The following is a 17,520-nucleotide window of genomic DNA, read 5'->3' as shown; positions in this document are numbered from 1 at the left end:
CCCTAGCGGGGGGCGGGAGCGGCGGGGCTGCGGAGGGGCGGGGCCGGCGCGTACGGCGAGGCGGAGGGGACAAAAGTGCTGCGGCGGGCGCGCGCGCGCGCGTGGGTGGGGCCGATGGCGGGGCCGGGGCGGGTGGTCACATGCGCACCTGGGGGGGCGGGGCGGCGCGCGGCGCCGGGTGTCTCCGGCGGCGGGGCGGCCCCGGTGCTCAGAGCCGGGCGGCGCGGCTGCACAGCGCTGGGCTCTGCTGTCGGGCGCAGCGCAGAGCCGGCCCGGCCCCATGCCGAGTGCCGTTGCCGTTGAGTCCCGCCATGGGCGGATGCGTGGGGCGGCAGCGTCGGGAGCGGCCCGCCGCCGGGAACCCCCGCAAGCGAGCAGGTGAGCGGGGCTGAGCCCGTCGGGGCCGTCCCGCGTGGGCACCCACGGGATCGTGGGCACCGGGTGGGGGTGCCGTGTACCGGTGAGGGTGGTGGGCATGGGGGAGCGTGGTCACTGGAGGGGCGCAGTCCGTGGGCGCGGGGGTTTGTCCCGTGGACACCTTCGGAGCCGTTCTGTGCGCCCGGGGGTTCCCGGGCACCGTGGGTTCTGGTCCGGTGCGCGGCGCCGGGAGTCGGCAGATACCGCCGCTCCCGTCCCGGCACCCCGGGGGGCTTGCAGGGTCAGCGTCGGGATGCAACGGCGTGTCCTGCCCAGCACTGCCGGCCCCGGCTCTTCCCGGGAAGGGGATGTTCCGAGGGGCCTGCAGGACGATGGGTGCCCCCGGTTTGGGCTCGGCAGTGTACCCTGCCATGCCGGGTCCTGCAAACTGCTGGGACACTGCCTGCATCTTGCCTTTCAAGTGTCAGTGCTACCCGTACATCGGGCTGCTGCCGACGGGGACAGCCACGTCCCCGCTGCCCCGGGGTTTCGTGAGATGCTGGGGACCCGGCCATGGGGCGAGCGGGGAGCGGCTGCCCCGGTCCGGAGAGTAGCGGCGGCGCAGGGGAGGCCGGTGCAGCCCCGCAGCTCCCCGAAGTTACCAGCAGCTAGATACCCCGGTGCTGTGAGGCACTCACTTCCCCGGGATGCTGCTCTGGGGCGTCCCGGAGGCCACGGAGATGGGCACAGCTACCTGCTGGCGGAGGGAACGTGGGCCGGCGGGGTGAATCATGCCTGCCTTCCCCTCACTCACCTCCCCGGCCGGTACAATAGCAGCCGGTAATTACCGTGTTTTTGGCAAAGCGGTGGTAGGCGGCGGGAGAGGAGGAGCAGGAAGTGTGTGCCTGGGGACGGGATGCCCGGCCCTCGCCCGCAGCTGGGATACAAGCGCGAGGGAGGGAGGTTTTCCTGTGGGATGACGCCCGCTGCTCTGGCAACACGTGCAAGATGCTGTGGCAGCTGGGTCCAGCTGTGCCTATTGCCCATGCAGAGATGTCACCACCGTGCAAGGCTACAGGTATGCCAGCCTGCCCTGAGAATGCCCTGCTGGCTTGGGTCAGGGTGATGGCCCCCCTGGAGCCAACAGCCCTGCTCCCACTGGGGCTGCAGCCCCACACCCTGGCACACTCTGGCCCCCAGGGGCGCAGGTGCTTTCTTCCAGGTGTCAGTGAGTTCTGGGGTCCGCAACTGCTGTTTGCTCAGCTTGATAGGGGAGTTGGGCCATTGCTTCGTAACTCGGGGTTGCTGTGGCTGGGGGAGGGATCAGATCCCAACATCTGGAGGAGTGGTCCCCTCCTGTGCCAGGCAAGAGCTGGCTGCAGGGCCTGTGTCTCCATCACCACTGCTCACTCCTTGCCAGGCTCTCCTGGGATGGGTCACAGTCCCCTCCTGGTGCCTCTGTGCCCCTGGCAGCTGCTACCACTTTCTTGGAGCATTTCCCTCCTGCCAGGGTGCTCAGGCTGGCTCCTGCCCTTGCCTATGCGGTGCTGCCAGACCATGGGAGGTGCTCAGGAGGTGACAGAGGATGAAACAAGGCTGCAGCTGCCCTCATCTGCAGTACGGGGACACTGCCCCAGCCTGGCAGGTCCCAGCACATGAGGACCTGCTGTCAGTGGGCAGGGGTGCTCTGCCTACCCACCTCTACTGCTGCAGAGGCTCTGCTAAGCAGCCCACCTGCCTGGCCAGCTCCTGCTCTGGCTGGGGCTCGTGCGACCCCATGCAGAAGAGTCCTGCCAAGGCTCCCTGCAGCAGGTGACAGTGTTGTCCCTAGGGTGGCTAGCTTGCTGCAGCAGGAGGAGCAAGGAATGCCAGTGGCACGCGGCATCCCAACTCCACCTGGCCCAGGAGGGGACCAGCCAGAACTGCTGGAAGCAGTATCATGTTCCACGTGGCTGGCATCTCCTCTGGGGCTGAGCCAGCCTCCAGGCTGGGGCTGCCTGGCTCTCCTGGGGCTCCAGGCAAGCAGGGAGCGAACCCTAGGGCAGGGGAGCTTCCAGAGTGTATCCTTCTGCCTGGGGATCCCCACATTGGAGCACTGCAGGGGGGCTGAACCACAGGCAGGATGCTGCAGGCACAGGGCAGGCGGCAGGCAGGCTGCTGGCCAGATCCTGTTGGCTCGAGTCCGGGTGCAGCGAGTGGCCAGACCTGTCCGGCGGTACTGCTGTGGCAGGCAGGGGCGGAGGGTTGCACAAGGGGCCAGGAATAGAGCAGCAGGAGGTGATTAGAGTCTGTGGGTCCTGGCTGGGCGGCAGCAATAAATAGATGAGGCTTAGCCCCTGCCTACCTGGGCAAGGCTGCCAGGCATGCCTGCCTGCATGGGACAGCTGCACTCAGGCCCTGCAGTGCTGCTCCTGCTGCCTTGCCTGGGCCAGCCTCTTCCCTTTGCCATGAGCGAAACTGAGGGGACGGTTATGGCTGGGAGTCCTGCCATGCATGACAATCCTTCTGTAAAGGTGCCCTGGCTTGGTGGACGAAGTAGCCTGGAGATGCAGTCCTGGCTGCGTCCTTCAAGCTGGCCATGACCACTGCTCTGCTGCCCTCCCAGGGCAGGTGCTGCCTCCGACCTTGCTCTGTCCTGCGGTGCTACAAATCCCTCCTGCCCAGCACTGTGACTGCTGAATCGGCAGCGCTGGCTGCAGCCAGCTGGCCTAGCTACTCCAGGGATGCCGGCGCAGGCAGGATGCTGCCCATCAGGGATGCTCAGCATCCAGCACTGGGGTAGCTGAGCTCTTGTGCCCTGTAGAGATGCCCAGTTTGGTGCCACATGTTGTGTCCAGTTCTGGGCCAGGTGCTGTGCTGGCTCCAGTGGTCTTGGATGGGGTGGAACAGGACTGATACAAAAGGTCATGTAGTGTGTTGTGTCACCACACACATGCCCAGGAAAAGCTGCCTGGGAGATGTGGCTCAGCCCTCAGCTGGCAGTGGTGACTGTCTCCAGCAGCTGGGGTCTGTGGCATCGCCTTGCCTGGCAGGTCACTGTGCGGGCACAGGCGTCCTTCCTGCCCGGCTGGGGCTCCACATCCCCTATGTCCCGTCTTCGCAGGAAGGGTGCCGGCTGGCTGCTCCAGGGAGAGGGGAGGCAGGAAGGAGCTGTTGTCACTCATTGTCCCCTGCTCAGCTGGGAGTGACAACAGCTCCTTCCTGCCCCATGCTTCCGGCCCAGCCGTGGGCTCGATGGGACAGGGCTGTTCCCACGGGACCACAGCCTGGTGTGGGGCTGGCATGGTGGTGTGGTGCTGGCACAGTGGGTGGCCCAGACCTTTGCTGCTGTGCCCTGGGCTGCTGGTCATCCCTGGGGACGTGGTTGGGGCCTGTTTCATGGACAGCCTGCTCTGCTCAGCTCATCGCTGGGACTGCTGCAGGCTGGCAGCCCTCCACACTGTTGATGCCCTCTGATGCTTTGGATGCCATGTACCTGGTCTCTTGCCCAGAGCTGGTCCCTGCCACTCTGGGGTGAGCAAAGAGGATGGAGAAGTCCTGGCCCCCCGCCAGGGCTCCAGCTCAGCCCCTGTAATCCCCTTCCCACTCTGACTCAACGGCTTATTCCCTGGCTAATTCGCCAAGCTATAAATACTATTCTGCCTCAAAGGGCCCCAAGGCCCTGCAGCCACCTCATGGGGCAGTGGCATGGTCCTCATAGCATGGGGACAAGAGACTGTGCCCCTCCTGTGGGGCAAAGGATATCACTTGGTGGGACAGCTGCTGTGGGGCTAGTGGGACCTTGGGCAGGGCTAGTTTTAGCTGACTTCCCCTGGCTGGGCAGGATGGTCAGTCAGGCACTGTTGTGCATGGTGCAAAGGGATCCCCAGGACCCATGGGGATGGGGAGACAGGGAACTTGGGCTCAGGGAGGAGCCCCATCTCTCAGCTGAGCATCCCCCCACTTTCCAGGCCGCAATGAGCCCCTGAAGAAGGAGCGTCCCAAGTGGAAGAGTGACTACCCCATGACAGACGGGCAGCTACGCAGCAAGCGGGACGAGTTTTGGGACACAGCACCTGCCTTCGAGGGCCGCAAGGAGATTTGGGATGCCCTGAAGGCAGCTGCCTACGCTGTGGAGGTCAACGATCACAGCCTGGCCCAGGCCATCCTTGATGGAGCTAGCATCACCCTGCCCCACGGTGAGGGATGGCATTGGGCTGTGGGTGGGGTGGGTGCTAAGTGCCCCACATCCAAGCACATTAGAGTCCCAGGCTGGAGAGGAGAGGGTTTCCCAGCTGCCATCCATGCAGCTCATCCCAGCCAAGGGGGGCAAGATGGTCTCTGCCCAGCTACCTGGGGTGGTCCCATCCCCATTTGGGGGGTCTGTGGAGATGCTCACCCACAGCATCTCATCCTGCCATCCTCAGGGTCCCTGACGGAGTGCTACGATGAGCTGGGCAACCGGTACCAGCTGCCTGTCTACTGCCTGGCACCTCCCATCAACCTGATTCTGGAGCGGACTGAGGAGGAGGCGGCAGAGCCAGCTGAGCCCCTGCCCAACGCTCGACGGGAGTTCGCCCTCAAGGTGCGTCTCTCCACCGGCAAGGACCTGCGGCTGAGCGCCAGCATGAGTGACACCATCGGGCAGCTGAAAAAGCAACTCCAGGCACAGGAGGGCATCAACGTGGCCTGGCAGCGCTGGTTCTTCTCGGGCAAACTGCTCACTGACCGCACGCGGCTGCAGGAGACCAAGATCCAGAAGGATTATGTTGTGCAAGTGATCATCAACCAGCCCGTGCAACCCAGGAACTGACTCCCTGCACTGACTGCTGGGAGAGGGCAGGGGGCTGGAGGGCAGAGCAGCACTTCCAGGGATGCCCTGTGCTGTGTCCCAGCCCTGCCAGAGCAGGGACAGCTGCTGCTTCCCCGCAGGCTGCCATCCACTCAGGTGACTCCCTAAAAAGGGCTGCATGGGACTGTGCTGCCATGGTGGGCCTTCTGGGCCGGGGACAGGGGCATACACCACATTTGCTGCAGAAAGTTTGAGACCAAATGTCTCTGGGGGTGTCAGTATGGCCAGGGACTTGCTGCCGGGCTGTGCTGTTGGGAAGAGGCCATGACCTGCTGGGCTTTGGCTCCCCCTGGCCAGGAGGCCCTGGGGTGCTGGGCTGGGTGGAGATGTCTCCCCTCTGTACATAGTCTGTATTTATCAATAAAGCCTCTTCATCCTTCCTCTGACCTGGTGTGGGGGGTGCTGGTTGTCACCTGCAGCAACAGGAGGTTCCTGTCCCTATCCTCTCTTGTCAGGATGGGCACAGGATGGCCAAGGAGAGTCTGGGCACCGCAGCTCTGCTCCCTGGTGCCACTCTGACCCTGTCCTGCCAGTCCCAGTTCTTTGCCTGCCTGGACCCTGCCTCAATGCTGCCAGCATTGTCCCATCACCATCCCAGCTGCTTGCTGGCCCAGGGCCACCACCTCCCTGTCCCAGTGGTCCCTCTGGAGGTTTCAGCCTGTGCCTGTGCAGGGGCCATGCAGGACACCCTGGAAAGGGGTATGGTCCCAGGTCACTTTTGCAGTTGCCATTGCCTGTCCTGGCAAAAATGGCACCTTTCTGCAGATGGAAGCTGTGTCACCCACAGGACAGGGCACCCAAGGGTGGCCCTGGGGACTGCCCAGGAGGGTGACAGTGATGCATCCTTGTCTGTCCTTCCCTCAGGTCCTGTGCTGGGGGACGGTGCCCAGCGCATTAACTGTCCCAGCACAGTCCAGCACCAGCCTCATCTTACAAAGGGGGAGAGCAAAGCCCAGGAGGCTGAATAATGTCCCTGCTGCCAGGAATAGCTGCCAGCTCTGCCCCACGTGAGGCCAGCCCTGCTGCCAGGCTGCCTGTGCACGGTGGGGGAGGCTGGACAGCCACCGGGACCCTGGCAGGGCTGCTCAGGATGCTCCACACCTGAGATCATCCTCCAAAGAGGCATGGAGGGGCTGTGGCTCCTGCCGTCACATGCTGCCTGAGAGATTTTGGGGGGGTAGGGAGAGGGGCACATTACATCCTTTTGTGATTGGTGGCAACCCTCCAGGGAGCCCTAGGAGCTGCTGGTGGGTGCTGCAGCATCTGGTTGCATGGGAATGGGGTGAGTGGAGCTGCGGGGAATATCCTGGCTGCCCAGGGTGGGTGCATTGGTACCAGACCTGTGTGACCCTGGACCCACTCTGCTGAGCCTTTCTGGACTGACTGCTGTGGGCTATGCACACCCCAGCTCCCCGCACACAGCACAGGGGTCCTGGGCAGCCCACGGGTGGGCAATGGGTATCTTTAAGAGGGTGTGGGGCTGGGGAGGTGAGCCAGGGCCACCAGAAAGAAGGAGGGTGAGCTCATTGCAAAGCTGCCCCAGTCATGTGGAGCAGCCACAGCTGTTGGTGCCCTTGGGCTGCAGGACGGAGGGGCCAGCAGCATAAAGCCCCAGGGCCAGTGGAGCTGCCGGCAGTCCTGGGAGCCAGGTGGCGGTGAGAAGAGGATACATCCTGCACAGCGCTGTGCACCGCAGGCAGACATGGAGCTGGATGTGCAGCGGGCCAAGGAGCTCATTGAGCAGAAACTGGCAGAGGAGGAGGAGAAGGTGGGTCCATAGGCAGGGGGACCTGCCTTGTGCCGTGTCCACCCTTAGGGACGCGGGTGTGAGGAATCTGATGCCAACCCTGCCACCCTGGGGGATGCAGCAAGGTGGCCAAGGGCTCTCAAGGGCATCAGGTTCCCAAACAGGGAGCTGTTGCCAAGCAGCAGGCAGGTGCCCAGCTTGCCAAGCGGGGCAGGTGGGCAAGTACAAGCCCAAGGACTGCCAGGCATCGTGGAGACCTCTGTGGTGAACTGTGAGCCATGCCCAGAGCCACCTGCACCAGCGGGCTGGGAATGGAGGTGGTGGGGCTGCTCTGTGCCCAGCCAGGACTGTGCAGCCCCTCTGTGCCACTCCAGCACTTCAAAGAGGATGGTGTGCAGGAGCCACTGGCCGTGGAGCGGATGAGCACACCTGAGCTGGAGGAGGAGAAACACCATGGCCCCAGGAACAGGGGCCTTGAGGCTGTCAAGGTGAGGGGGGTCAGGGCGGGGGGGCTGCTGAGGGGTGACTGGGTGCAGAGAAGGCAAATGGGGTGTTGCTTGTCCCTCCCCAGGGCCAGGAGCGGGTGCGGAAGAGCTCAGTGGACCTGCGGCGGGAGATCATTGATGTGGGGAGCATTCAGCGCCTCATCGAGCTCCGCAAGCAGCGCCGGCAGCGCCGGGAGGAGCGGGCGGCCACGCCTGAGCCCCCCCCACCGCCCGAGCCCCTGGAGATTGTACGTTGGGGGGTCCTGGGATGAGGGAGGGGGCCACTAGGACAAGGGCACCCACGGACCAGCCCCTGGGTCACCCTGCCAGCTGGGGACCTCCCCAGGGAAGCAGGGCAGAGGATCCCCCTGTGTTGTCCCCTCTCCTGTGCCCCTGTGATGCCCCACCCCTGAGCCTGTCCTGCCACCAGGAGGGTCCAGTGGAGCCAGAGACCTTCCTGCGAGCTGCTGTCCAGGGAAAGATGCCCATCATCGAGAAGTTTCTGGCAGATGGTGGTTCCCCCGACACATGCGATGAGGTAGCTCTCCCCCACAGCCACTGACCATCCCCTGCCTGCGCTCTGCCACCATGGCCCCTGTGCCTGCTGGTGGTGGCTGGCCCCCTTGGGATAGGGATATAGCCGGGCTGGGATGGGGGGATGGATTTGGCTGCCAACGCAGTGCATCATCCCCCAGTTCCACCGTACCGCCCTGCACCGTGCCTCGCTGGAGGGACACACGGACATCCTGCAGAAGCTGCTGGACAGCGGGGCCACTGTTGACTTCAGTGACCGGGTGAGGCTGGATCCTGCCCTCAGCTTCATGCTGGTCTGAGCCTCTGGGCATGGTGCAGCTGAAGCAACAGCGGAGTCCCCACAGCAGGACAGTGCTGTCCCCATTGCCAAGGTGGCCATATGCAGGGCTCAGCCTGGGCACAGGGACCAGCTGGGGTGGGGGACAGACGCAGGCTGGGGGTGTCCTGTGCTGTGACATGGCTCTGTGTGCCCAGCTGGACTGCACTGCTGTGCACTGGGCCTGCCGGGGTGGGCACTTGGACGCCGTCAAGCTGCTGCAGGACCGCGGGGCAGACCTCAACCTGAAGGACAAGGTGTGCAGGGCAGAGCCCAGGGGCATGGGGCTGTGCCGGGCGAGGCCAGGACTGGCCCTGTGTTGGGTTAGTAGGGATGGGTGCTGATCTCCTGTGGTGTCCACCTCCTTCCCCCCACAAGCTGCTCAGCACACCCCTCCATGTGGCCACCCGGACCGGGCACCTCGACATTGTGGAGCACCTCATCCACTGCGGGGTGGACATCAACTCACCAGACAGGGTGAGTGCCATAGCCATGCAGCCAGCACTGGGAGGTTAAAGCTGATCCCCCCTTCCTTGCCTCACCCCTCTGGGGGCTCCCAGCACGTCTGGGCACACATGTGACCCTGCTCAAGGGTGCGGGCAGCCACAGCCAGGGCTGGGGTGAGCACCACCCCCTTGCTCCCTTGGGAAGATGGGTGTGCAGGGAGCTGGCAGCAGTGCCACGGGCTCCTCTCCTCGGAGCTGGATCACGATCCCCAGCTGAGCTGTGTTTCTCACAGGAAGGTGACACAGCGCTGCATGATGCCACACGGCTCAGCCGCTACAAGATCATCAAAATGCTGATCCTGCATGGGGCTGACATGATGGCCAAGAACCAGGTGAATGGGGGGACCAGCACTGGGGCCATTTGCTGCCCCACTGTGTCACACCACCCCAGCCCCAGCCTCTCTGCCTGCTCTTGCAGGCTGGCAAGACCCCAACGGAACTGGTACAGCAGTGGCAGGTGGACACACGTCAGGCACTGGAGACCAAGGAACAGCCACAGGGACAGACGGAGGTTCCTGCATGACAGCACCAGGCAGGGACCAGGGATTTGGTTCAGCTCCGAGGATCCAGATGCACCTGAGACTTGTCCATGTCAATAAAAGCTAGCAAAGAGCAGCATTTGGCTCTTGGGGGCTGTGGGGCTGGGCAGCCTGTGCCAAGGGTGATGGGGCTGGGGACGCTGTGTTAGCTGGGGAGCTGGGTTATCCAGCAGCACAGGTGTGCCCTGCCTCCTAGCACAGGGACTTGGGTGTCAGTGACACCATGGGGAAGGGAAACAAGTGGTTCAAGGGCAGGACTCCTTGCTGTGTGATGCCCTCGTTTCTTGCAGTTCTTCAAAGTCCCACCATGGTTCCCTGCTGGAGCCATCCCTGGGTGGAAATGGCAGCCCCTTTGCAGGTTGGGTCACTTCTGCTGAGCATGGTGCTCATTGCTCCCTACCCAGAAATGCTCCCGCTCGCCTGTTTACAGGAGATCCTACACTGACACCCAGAGCAGGTGAACCCTGCTTACAGCCCCAGGACCCCCTGCAGTGCCTGGTCCCTCCCTGGCTCTGCAGCGTGGCCCTGTGGGTGGCAGAAAGATGGCTGCCAGGGCTGGCACACAGAAGGAAAAGCACAGCTGGGGCAGCTAGGACTCACTTGGAGGGGTGCTAATCTCCTGTGCCTGACTCCTGGAGCTGGGAGAACACTCTGAGCTCACCCGGTACCACCCCTGTGTCATCCGCCCAGCCTGGTCGTGGATCCCTCACGTGCCCCATCAAACATTAACAGCCCCTTGTCAGGGCAGGAGGCACAGCCGGGGTGGCACCCACCCACCATGGCGCTCGGCGTCCGCCTTGCCTCTCCCCTCCAGCCTGCCCTGGCAGCTCTGTGCCAGGCAGTCCCCAGGCAGCACCGGGGGCTCAGCACCCCCTCGGGACATGGACACACACTCGACCTTCGGGGCATCTTCCCACCCCTCACCACCCCCTTCTCATCCACACGCGAGGTGGACTATGCCCAGCTGGAGGGAAACCTGCACCGCTATGCCAGCGTCCCCTTCCGAGGTAAGTGCTGCCCGTTGCCCCCTTCCATGCAGGCTTCTGCCAGACCCCTGCCCACCACAGGGGCTGTGCAGCAGCAGCAGGCACCCTGCCAGCTTCCCAAGAGTGCTCAGCCTCCAGTCAGACTTTGCTCTGCGGCTGGCAGGCCCTTTGGTGACCCACCTGGGGCCCTTTGCACAGCAAGTGCCCAGGCATGCATGCGTGTCCTTACACATTCCCACCACAGTCCAGTGCATGCTTGCATGCACACTCTACTTGTGTGCAGGCTTGCACACATCCTCCACACGTAGCTTCAGGCTTGCACCTATTGTCTGCATGCCCACACACGCTCACAGACGCAGCCCCACAGGATGCGGACCTGTTGATTGTCTGGGATGGAGGGATGGGAGGAGAGGGGGTGCAGGAAGAGGCTGGGGGTGGCAGGGATGTGCCCCAGGCCTCCTCTCTTCTGACCAGGCTATGAGGTTAGGGCTTGCCTGGCTGCAGGAACACGGACAGGAGAGGGAGGGCACACTGTGGGCTGCAGAGCCCTGAATGGGTGCTCAGGGGCAAGGAAGGGAGAGAGTATGATGGGGACACCCAGCCCTCCTCGTACCCTGGAGCTCAGCAGCACCAGGCTGGAGCTGGCCTGCCTTGTGCCCGTGGTGCTGAGAGTGTCCCAAGGAAGGGCTCTGTGTGCCCCAGCCAAGGACAGGGTGGCACTGTCTGGCTGCAGGCACCAATAAATCCCTCACTAGTGGTGCTGTGTGGAGTGGTTTTTGGGGGATGGAGAGATCTGGAGGGCACTTACCCACATGTGCCCCTTGTGGGGAGGCCAGGGCATTGTGGGGCACCTGCAAGAGCCACCTGTCCCAAGGGAGCTGCTGGATGCAGAGAGCAGGCTGCTCCTCGTGCCCACTCAAGAGTGGGGTGCTGAGAAGGCAGGGACAGCCACCCCATCCGCACTCTGCTCCTGTGCCCAGGCACTGTTCTCCTCATTCTTGTGTTTCAGGGCTGGTGGTGCTGGGCTCCAACGGGGAGTACCCCTACCTGGCACCCCGCGAGCGGCTGGAGGTGGTGAGCTGTGTGCGCCGGGCTCTGCCCAGGGACCGTCTGCTGATGGCCGGCTCCGGCTGCGAATGTGAGCGCCTGTGCGGGCAGGACAGGGGACGTGTTGCCCTCTGGTCTTCCCTCACCCCTCTGCCTCCTCCCCAGCCACCCAGGCCACCATCGAGCTGACGAGCAGCATGGCAGAGGCAGGGGCCAATGTGGCACTGGTCGTGACACCCTGCTACTACCGGGGGGCCATGACCAGTGCTGCACTAGTCCAGCACTACACGGAGGTGAGCTGTACCTGCTGTCCACTAGCAGCCCTGGCTGGGGCAGTGGGATGGGGAGTGGTGCACATCTCCAACCCATGCCAGCTGCTGAGCTCTGCCTGGTTACCCACAGGTTGCTGATGCATCCCCCATCCCTGTGGTGCTCTATAGTGTCCCTGCCAACACTGGCCTTGACCTGCCCCTGGAGGCTGTCCTCACTTTGGCTCAGCACCCCAATATCCTTGGGATCAAGGACAGCAGTGGGGACGTGAGTGGGGCAGGGCTTTTCCTGGGGCTGGCTGCCACCAAACCTGGCCCCAAATTGAGAATGGGAAGCTGGGACATGCAGCCCTTCCCTGGACCTGGGGATGCCAGCAGGAGCCCTGTGGCAGGGGAATAGGGTGATGTCTGCCTCAGGGCACAGTGGGTCTCTTCCCAGATCACACGCATGGGGCTGATGGTTCACAAGACAAGGCAGGAGGATTTCCAGGTGCTGGCGGGATCAGCTGGCTTCCTGCTGGCAAGCTATGCCCTGGGTAGGTGCTGCTGCCCCTGCTCGGTCAGGGGCATGGGATGCTGCCCTGGGAGCACTGGTGGGGACTGGCAGCTGAGCAGGGGCAGGAGGGAAAGGGGTAGTGATGCCTGGGAGGCGCTGGCTGGGCACAGTATGCTGAGCTGGATGCCAATGTACCTCGGTGCCCCCAGGTGCCTCTGGAGGGGTCTGTGCTCTCGCCAATGTCCTGGGGGCCCCACTGTGCCAGCTGGACCACCTGTGCCGTGAGGGCCAATGGCAGGAGGCCCGTGACCTGCAGCACCGGCTCATCGAGCCCAACACGGCGGTGAGCAGGCAGCATCCCCCAGGATGCTGAAGGGTAGAGTTGCTGTGTGATTGCAGAGCTGGGGGTGGCAAAGGATTGAGGTCACTGGGGCTGAGGAGGGTAGAGCATTGGTCTAGGGGGCAGGATGGCACAGCATCCAGCCAGCGAGGCAAGCCAGGCTGGAGGTGGCAGAATGGGAAATGCCAGCGCTGCTGTGCCAGGAACAGCATGTCTGCTGGCAGCAGGCACCTGTCTGATGTCCCATGGGATCCTTGCCAGTTATTTATAGGGAGTGATGGGGGAAATGCTGCTCCTCCCTGGGCCCCCCACCACACTGTGGGGTGGCCTGTCCCTGCTGCAAAGAGCCTGCCATGCCACAGGGATGCTCCCCTGCAGGGCCATGGTCTTTGCCCCCATGGTGGGCACCTCATGAGGCGGAGGGCTGCAGCCACCCTGCACCCTGCCCAGCCTGGCAGCCCTGTGTCAGGGAGGACAGGAGTGATGACAAGCATGGAGCAGAGATGGCATGGAGCAGGGTCCCATGGGAGCCAGCAAGCCCCCGTATCCTCCCTCTGACCCTCCCTCCCTCCCGCAGGTCACCCGCCGGTTCGGGATCCCAGGACTGAAGAAGGCCATGGAATGGTTTGGCTACTATGGGGGTCCCTGCCGTGCACCCCTGGCCCCGCTGTCCCCCCCCCCAGGTTGAGGAGCTGAAGGGCACCTTCAGCACCAACGGCTGGTTGTGAGGAGTCTCCCCGCTTCCCACAATGGGAAGGCACAGGAACCAGGGACCCTGGGAGCTGGCAACGTGGCAGGGACACTGGGATGTGGCCAGAAGAAAGCCACCCATCTCACTCCTTCCTGCTGGACAGTGCTGTCCTGGGCAGAGTGAGTGGGGGGGACACCCAGTACACCCTGACCACCCTTGCACCCCCGCCAGCACCCAGGGTCCCACCATGACCACCTAGGAAGGGATGGATCCCTGTGCTGTGAGCTGGGAATAAACCTGCTGCCTCCCTTCTGCATCTGCAGCCCTGCTCGTGCTTAATCAGCCCCTGGCCCGGTCCTGTCTCCCCACAAAAAGGACACATCCCAGACATTTGGCAACGTGGTTTACTGAGCTGAGGCCGATGCAGGCAGCAGCACAAGGCAGGGTCACGGCAAGGCACGGACTGGTCCAGGCAGAGACTGGCAGGGCATGGCCCCAGTGGCCCAGCACCGGCCTGCAGGGGCTGCTGGAACCCCTCGCACCACAGCCAGCCAGACCACACTGCGGGGGGAAGGTGAGCACACAGTGGGGAACTGTGTGCCTCCTGCCCACCCTGCCTGCCCCTTCGCCATGCCCCTGTCCCTGCCTGCCCTCCCTGGGCCCCCTGCTCCAGCCCTGGCACCCCACACAGCCCTGCTTGTGCCCCTCATCCTGCACTCCAGCTGATCCTGCTCCTTGGTCACCATTGCTCCTGCCCTTCCCCAGCATGCAGCAGACACAGGCCAGGCTGGGTGACTCCCAGTTCCCCTTGGTGGGGATGCTGCTGCTGCAGATGTCCTCAGGGCAGTGGACAGACTGGACTAGCACAGGGATGAGGGGGACACAGCCCATCAGCTGGTCTTGAGACCAGGCTGGGTCCCTTGAGGGCACCATGTCACCCTTCCCAGGGCATGTGGGGGGATAGCCAGTCACCCAGAGCTGAGGGTGCAGGCCACAGGGTGCCCACCATGCCTTGGGACCAGGGTAGCAAAGCAGGTCAGCGGCTGCCTGTCTGCAGGCACATGGTCCAGCTGGCAGCCCATGTCCAAGGCACCCTGGCAGTGGGGTCGGGGCCCAGCCCCAGCCCCTACACCCCTGCTCCATGCCCAGGTATAGGCTGGCAGCCCTGGTGGTCTGCAGCCTTCCTGAGGGACAGAGGGGCCAAGCCTCAGCTGCTCCAGTTGGTGCCAGGGCTACAGCCAGAGAGGGAAGGCACCATGGCTGCCCCAGGGCACTTGGCTGGAGAGCAGGGGGCACTGTCCTCTCCACTGGCAGGGGTTCAGCAGGGAGGCATGGTGCGGACCCCTGGCCCGACCAAGGCTGGGCGACCAGTGAGCACAGTGCACAGGTGCACCCAACCATACCACATCCCCGCTCCAGGGATGGTGGAACCAGCCAGTGCCTGGTGGGGGGGTCCCCATCATGGCAGGAGGGGATCACAGGGCACCGTCACGCTGTCAGGTTGTGGGCAGATTTGGAGGCACCCTGGGCCCTCTGGATGACGGCTGGGCACTTCTCCCGCCGCAGCAGCTTGTTGTTCTCGAAGAAGCCCTCGTTGCGGGGCACCCCGTGGGAACCGTCAGGGAAGGTCAGGAGACCTGGACAGGGGAGGGAAGGTCTGGGACCGAAGGGGCAGGGAGCAGCACCCACTGGGGTCAGGGCTGGGATAGGGGAGGCAGAGCAGGAGATGCTGGATGTGGTCATGCTGAGCTGGGGCCACATGGACCTGCGGCTGCCCACACCATGCTGCCAGGCACTCACCAAAGCCGTACACACGCCCGCCTTTGAACTCGCCCTCAAAGGTCATATTGTCGAAGCGGGTAAAAACGCCGACACCGTTGAACTTCCCCTGCACAAACTCCCCCTCGTACCTGAGGGGGAGGAGTTCCTGAGGCAGAAGCTCCCTGCAGAAAGGGGGGATGCGTGGGGGGGTGCACACAGGGGTGCCACGCTCACCTGGAGCCATCGGAGAAGGTGAGCACACCACAGCCGTGGAAGAGCCCGTTCTCGAAGTGCCCCATGTAAGCGGTGCCATCAGCAAACGTCAGCTGCCCCACACCATGCCTGCGACCTAGGCAAGGGCAGAAATGGGCAGTGCTGGGCAGATAAAGGAGGACCTGCCACAGTGTGGTGCCAGGCAGGGATGTGGCGGCTGTGCAGCCCCTAGCGTAGGCAGCACTGTCCCCTCCTGCCCCATCTTACCTTCCTTCCACTCGCCGCGGTACTCCTCCCCATTGGAGTAGGTGAAGGAGCCTTTGGTAAGGGTCATGATGACAGCCTCCGGCAGCGCAGGGCAAGAGCTGGCTGGGAAAGAGGTGGAGGGTGGCTGCTGGGCAGCAGGACCAGCCCAGCTCATCCAGAGTCTCCACGTCCACTCAGCTCATGCAGAGGCACGTGTGTGCCTTGTGGACGGCTCTGCTGGAGCACGCTGCAGACAAGGAGGTGACCCCAGGAGCATGGCCACCCTGCCCTTCCTCTGAAAGCCCAGCCGCTGGGTTCGGGTTGCTGCCCGCCCCACTGCAGGGCTCAGAGTGATGTGAGCCCACAGGGGTCACAGCCCCATGAAATGTGAGCAAGTGGCTGGAAGAGGAGTGTGGCAGGAGCTGGTTGCCTCCAACACTGCTCCCTGGCAGGACCTGAGGGGTCCTGCATAACTGCAGGCTCAGCTCTACTGGGGCAACCCCAGGAGGAAATGGGCATTTTGGAGAGGAAATGCTTGCTGGACTGTGCTCAGCGCCAGCTCTTCAAGGGAGGGAGCAGAGAGCTTGTGGGGTTTCCAGCTGCAGCAACAGGGATGGGCAGACCTGGCTCACCCCCCAGAGATGGAGTGACAGCAAAGAGAGAACCCTGGGGCTCCAGCACCATGGTTGGCTATGAGAGTTTGCAAACCTGCCTGCTGACAGGAAGCAGCCCCTGGAGCCGTGGACACCCCCACAGCCACCGCCATGTGACGCAGCTCTCCCCACCACACAGGGAAGGCACCAGCACAGAGACGGCTGTGCAGGTGGGCTGGGCACTGCCTCTCCAGCAGCTCCCAGTGCGGCTCAGGCAGTGTCTGTGAGATGAGAAGGGGCTCCCAGTTTTCAAAGGGGGTATCCCTGCTCACACTGGGCTGTGCATCCCTGGAGGGATGGCTGTGGAGCCACGCTAACCAGCCAGACACGGTACCCAGGAGCACCACAGGGAACTTGCAAGGGCTTTGTGTCCAGAGGAGAAATGGCCCCCAGCGATGCTGAGCAGCGACTGAACACTGCTCTCTGATGGCAGAGACCAGGAGCTCAGCACCAGCTTCCCAGCCTGCAACCTGCCCGGCACCTCTGGGGACACCTCCAGCAGTGTCAAGAGGAGGAGAGGGTGCTGCTGGGGATCGTTAGCACCTGCTGCAGAGGCAGGCTTGCTCCATCAGCATGGCCTGTGCCCGGACCTGCAGCTTCATCCTGTGAGCAACCCAGCCTGCCCAGCAGCTGGATGTTCCCTCGCTGGCACACACCCACACCACAGCACCCACAGCAAGCAGGGGCGATGCATGCAGCACAGCCTGAGCCCTGCACACTGCCGCTCTGAGCCCACGACCTGCCCAAGCCACACACCCCCGGGGGACACATGCACACCCCACCTGGGCAGCGTACCCAGAGGCGGTGATTGCACGTCTGATGCATGCACACCCCGCTGTATCGATGCCCCGCTGTGTTCATGCACCCACGGCTGATGCATCCACACCCCGCTGCGTCCATGCACCCACGAGCGATGCACGCATGCCCCACCGGGTGCACGCACTAAGGAGCGGTGCACGCACGCCCCACCGGGGCACCTGTGGCCCGGTGCCTGCCCGGGGGCGGTGCGGGCCGGGCGGCGCAGGGACCCGCGGCCCGCGCTCACCTGGCTCCGCGCTCGCCGCCCGCACCGCTCCCCACCGGGGTCCCAGCGAGGGGCGGTGGCACAGCCACCCCCCCTGCCAGCCCCACGCCCCACCGGGCGGTGCCATGTCGCCAGCGTCCATCCCCGCCCGCCGTTGGCTGTCTCCACGGCAACCGCTAGCAACGCGGCCGCTCATTGGGCAGCTTCGCAGCACGCCCTCGCCAACCTCCATCTTTGTGTGGGGCAAGGCGTTCTCCTCCTCGGGCGTGTAGGCAGCGGGGCAGCGCCTCCGCCCTGCCGCCATATTTGCAGAGGGCAGCAGGGGGCGCTGCCGTCCCGTCCCCCCAACACCTTCCCCAGCCATCTTTGTGTGGGGCACCGGGGACAGCTCCCACGGCAGGGGCCAGCGGAACCCCCACGGACCCATGGAGAAGCGGTGCGGCGCGTGGGGATCTCCAGGCCCGCCTCATCCGACACCC

The 17,520-nt window shown here is 64.1% G+C and overlaps 4 protein-coding genes across 7 annotated transcripts; 3 read left to right on the top strand and 1 right to left on the bottom strand.

Moving 5' to 3' along the window:
• The first annotated feature begins 164 nt into the window (after window positions 1–164).
• On the top strand, window positions 165–5,574 carry UBTD1 (ubiquitin domain containing 1). 2 transcript variants are annotated; one of them, XM_065843551.2, is made up of 3 exons: window positions 165–378; window positions 4,308–4,535; window positions 4,764–5,574. In XM_065843551.2, the coding sequence occupies exons 1-3, from the start codon at window positions 312–314 to the stop codon at window positions 5,147–5,149; spliced, it is 681 nt and encodes a 226-aa protein (XP_065699623.1). In that variant the 5' UTR covers window positions 165–311; the 3' UTR covers window positions 5,150–5,574. The 2 variants fall into 2 exon arrangements, with proteins under 2 accessions (XP_065699623.1, XP_071668156.1); XM_071812055.1 differs by lacking the exon at window positions 165–378 and adding an exon at window positions 548–1,435.
• Window positions 5,575–6,642: 1,068 nt separating this feature from the next.
• On the top strand, window positions 6,643–9,299 carry ANKRD2 (ankyrin repeat domain 2). Its single transcript, XM_065843707.1, is given in 10 exon segments — window positions 6,643–6,781; window positions 6,784–6,956; window positions 7,310–7,423; window positions 7,507–7,668; window positions 7,851–7,958; window positions 8,116–8,214; window positions 8,429–8,527; window positions 8,649–8,747; window positions 9,010–9,108; window positions 9,195–9,299. Coding segments are annotated over 10 exon segments (1,197 nt in total).
• A 733-nt stretch (window positions 9,300–10,032) lies between these two features.
• Window positions 10,033–13,460, top strand: HOGA1 (4-hydroxy-2-oxoglutarate aldolase 1). The gene is given in 8 exon segments (XM_065843669.2): window positions 10,033–10,322; window positions 11,311–11,439; window positions 11,514–11,641; window positions 11,751–11,885; window positions 12,057–12,153; window positions 12,323–12,456; window positions 13,031–13,126; window positions 13,128–13,460. Coding segments are annotated over 8 exon segments (1,002 nt in total). The 5' UTR covers window positions 10,033–10,093; the 3' UTR covers window positions 13,182–13,460.
• Window positions 13,461–13,534: 74 nt separating this feature from the next.
• MORN4 (MORN repeat containing 4) lies at window positions 13,535–17,513 on the bottom strand. 3 transcript variants are annotated; one of them, XM_065843489.2, is made up of 5 exons: window positions 17,063–17,513; window positions 15,386–15,487; window positions 15,140–15,254; window positions 14,945–15,054; window positions 13,535–14,781 (listed from the first exon to the last, which is right to left on the bottom strand). In XM_065843489.2, exons 1-5 carry the CDS (start codon window positions 17,466–17,468, stop codon window positions 14,633–14,635), a joined length of 882 nt encoding a protein of 293 aa, XP_065699561.2. In that variant the 5' UTR covers window positions 17,469–17,513; the 3' UTR covers window positions 13,535–14,632. The 3 variants fall into 3 exon arrangements, with proteins under 3 accessions (XP_065699561.2, XP_065699563.1, XP_065699562.2); XM_065843491.2 differs by having other exon boundaries at window positions 15,386–15,483; window positions 17,063–17,140; XM_065843490.2 differs by lacking the exon at window positions 17,063–17,513 and adding an exon at window positions 16,883–16,901.
• Window positions 17,514–17,520: the final 7 nt, after the last annotated feature.

This window comes from Patagioenas fasciata, chromosome 8, assembly GCF_037038585.1.
Source record: "Patagioenas fasciata isolate bPatFas1 chromosome 8, bPatFas1.hap1, whole genome shotgun sequence".
Classification (NCBI taxonomy): Eukaryota; Metazoa; Chordata; class Aves; order Columbiformes; family Columbidae; genus Patagioenas; species Patagioenas fasciata.
Note: the sequence above shows the minus strand (reverse complement) of the source record. Positions and strands in the feature narration are given on the sequence as shown.

Coding starts and splice junctions, on each gene's coding strand:
- MORN4 (XM_065843489.2), bottom strand. CDS start 17,468: ATGGGTCCGTGGGGGTTCCGCTGGCCCCTGCCGTGGGAGCTGTCCCCG. Junction 15,488..17,062: donor GGCGGCGAGCGCGGAGCCAG/GTGAGCGCGGGC, acceptor CCTCTTTCCCAG/CCAGCTCTTGCCCTGCGCTG. Junction 15,055..15,139: donor ACCTTCTCCGATGGCTCCAG/GTGAGCGTGGCA, acceptor CCTCCCCCTCAG/GTACGAGGGGGAGTTTGTGC.
- UBTD1 (XM_071812055.1), top strand. CDS start 1,366: ATGCTGTGGCAGCTGGGTCCAGCTGTGCCTATTGCCCATGCAGAGATG. Junction 1,436..4,307: donor ACCACCGTGCAAGGCTACAG/GTATGCCAGCCT, acceptor CCCACTTTCCAG/GCCGCAATGAGCCCCTGAAG. Junction 4,536..4,763: donor TAGCATCACCCTGCCCCACG/GTGAGGGATGGC, acceptor TGCCATCCTCAG/GGTCCCTGACGGAGTGCTAC.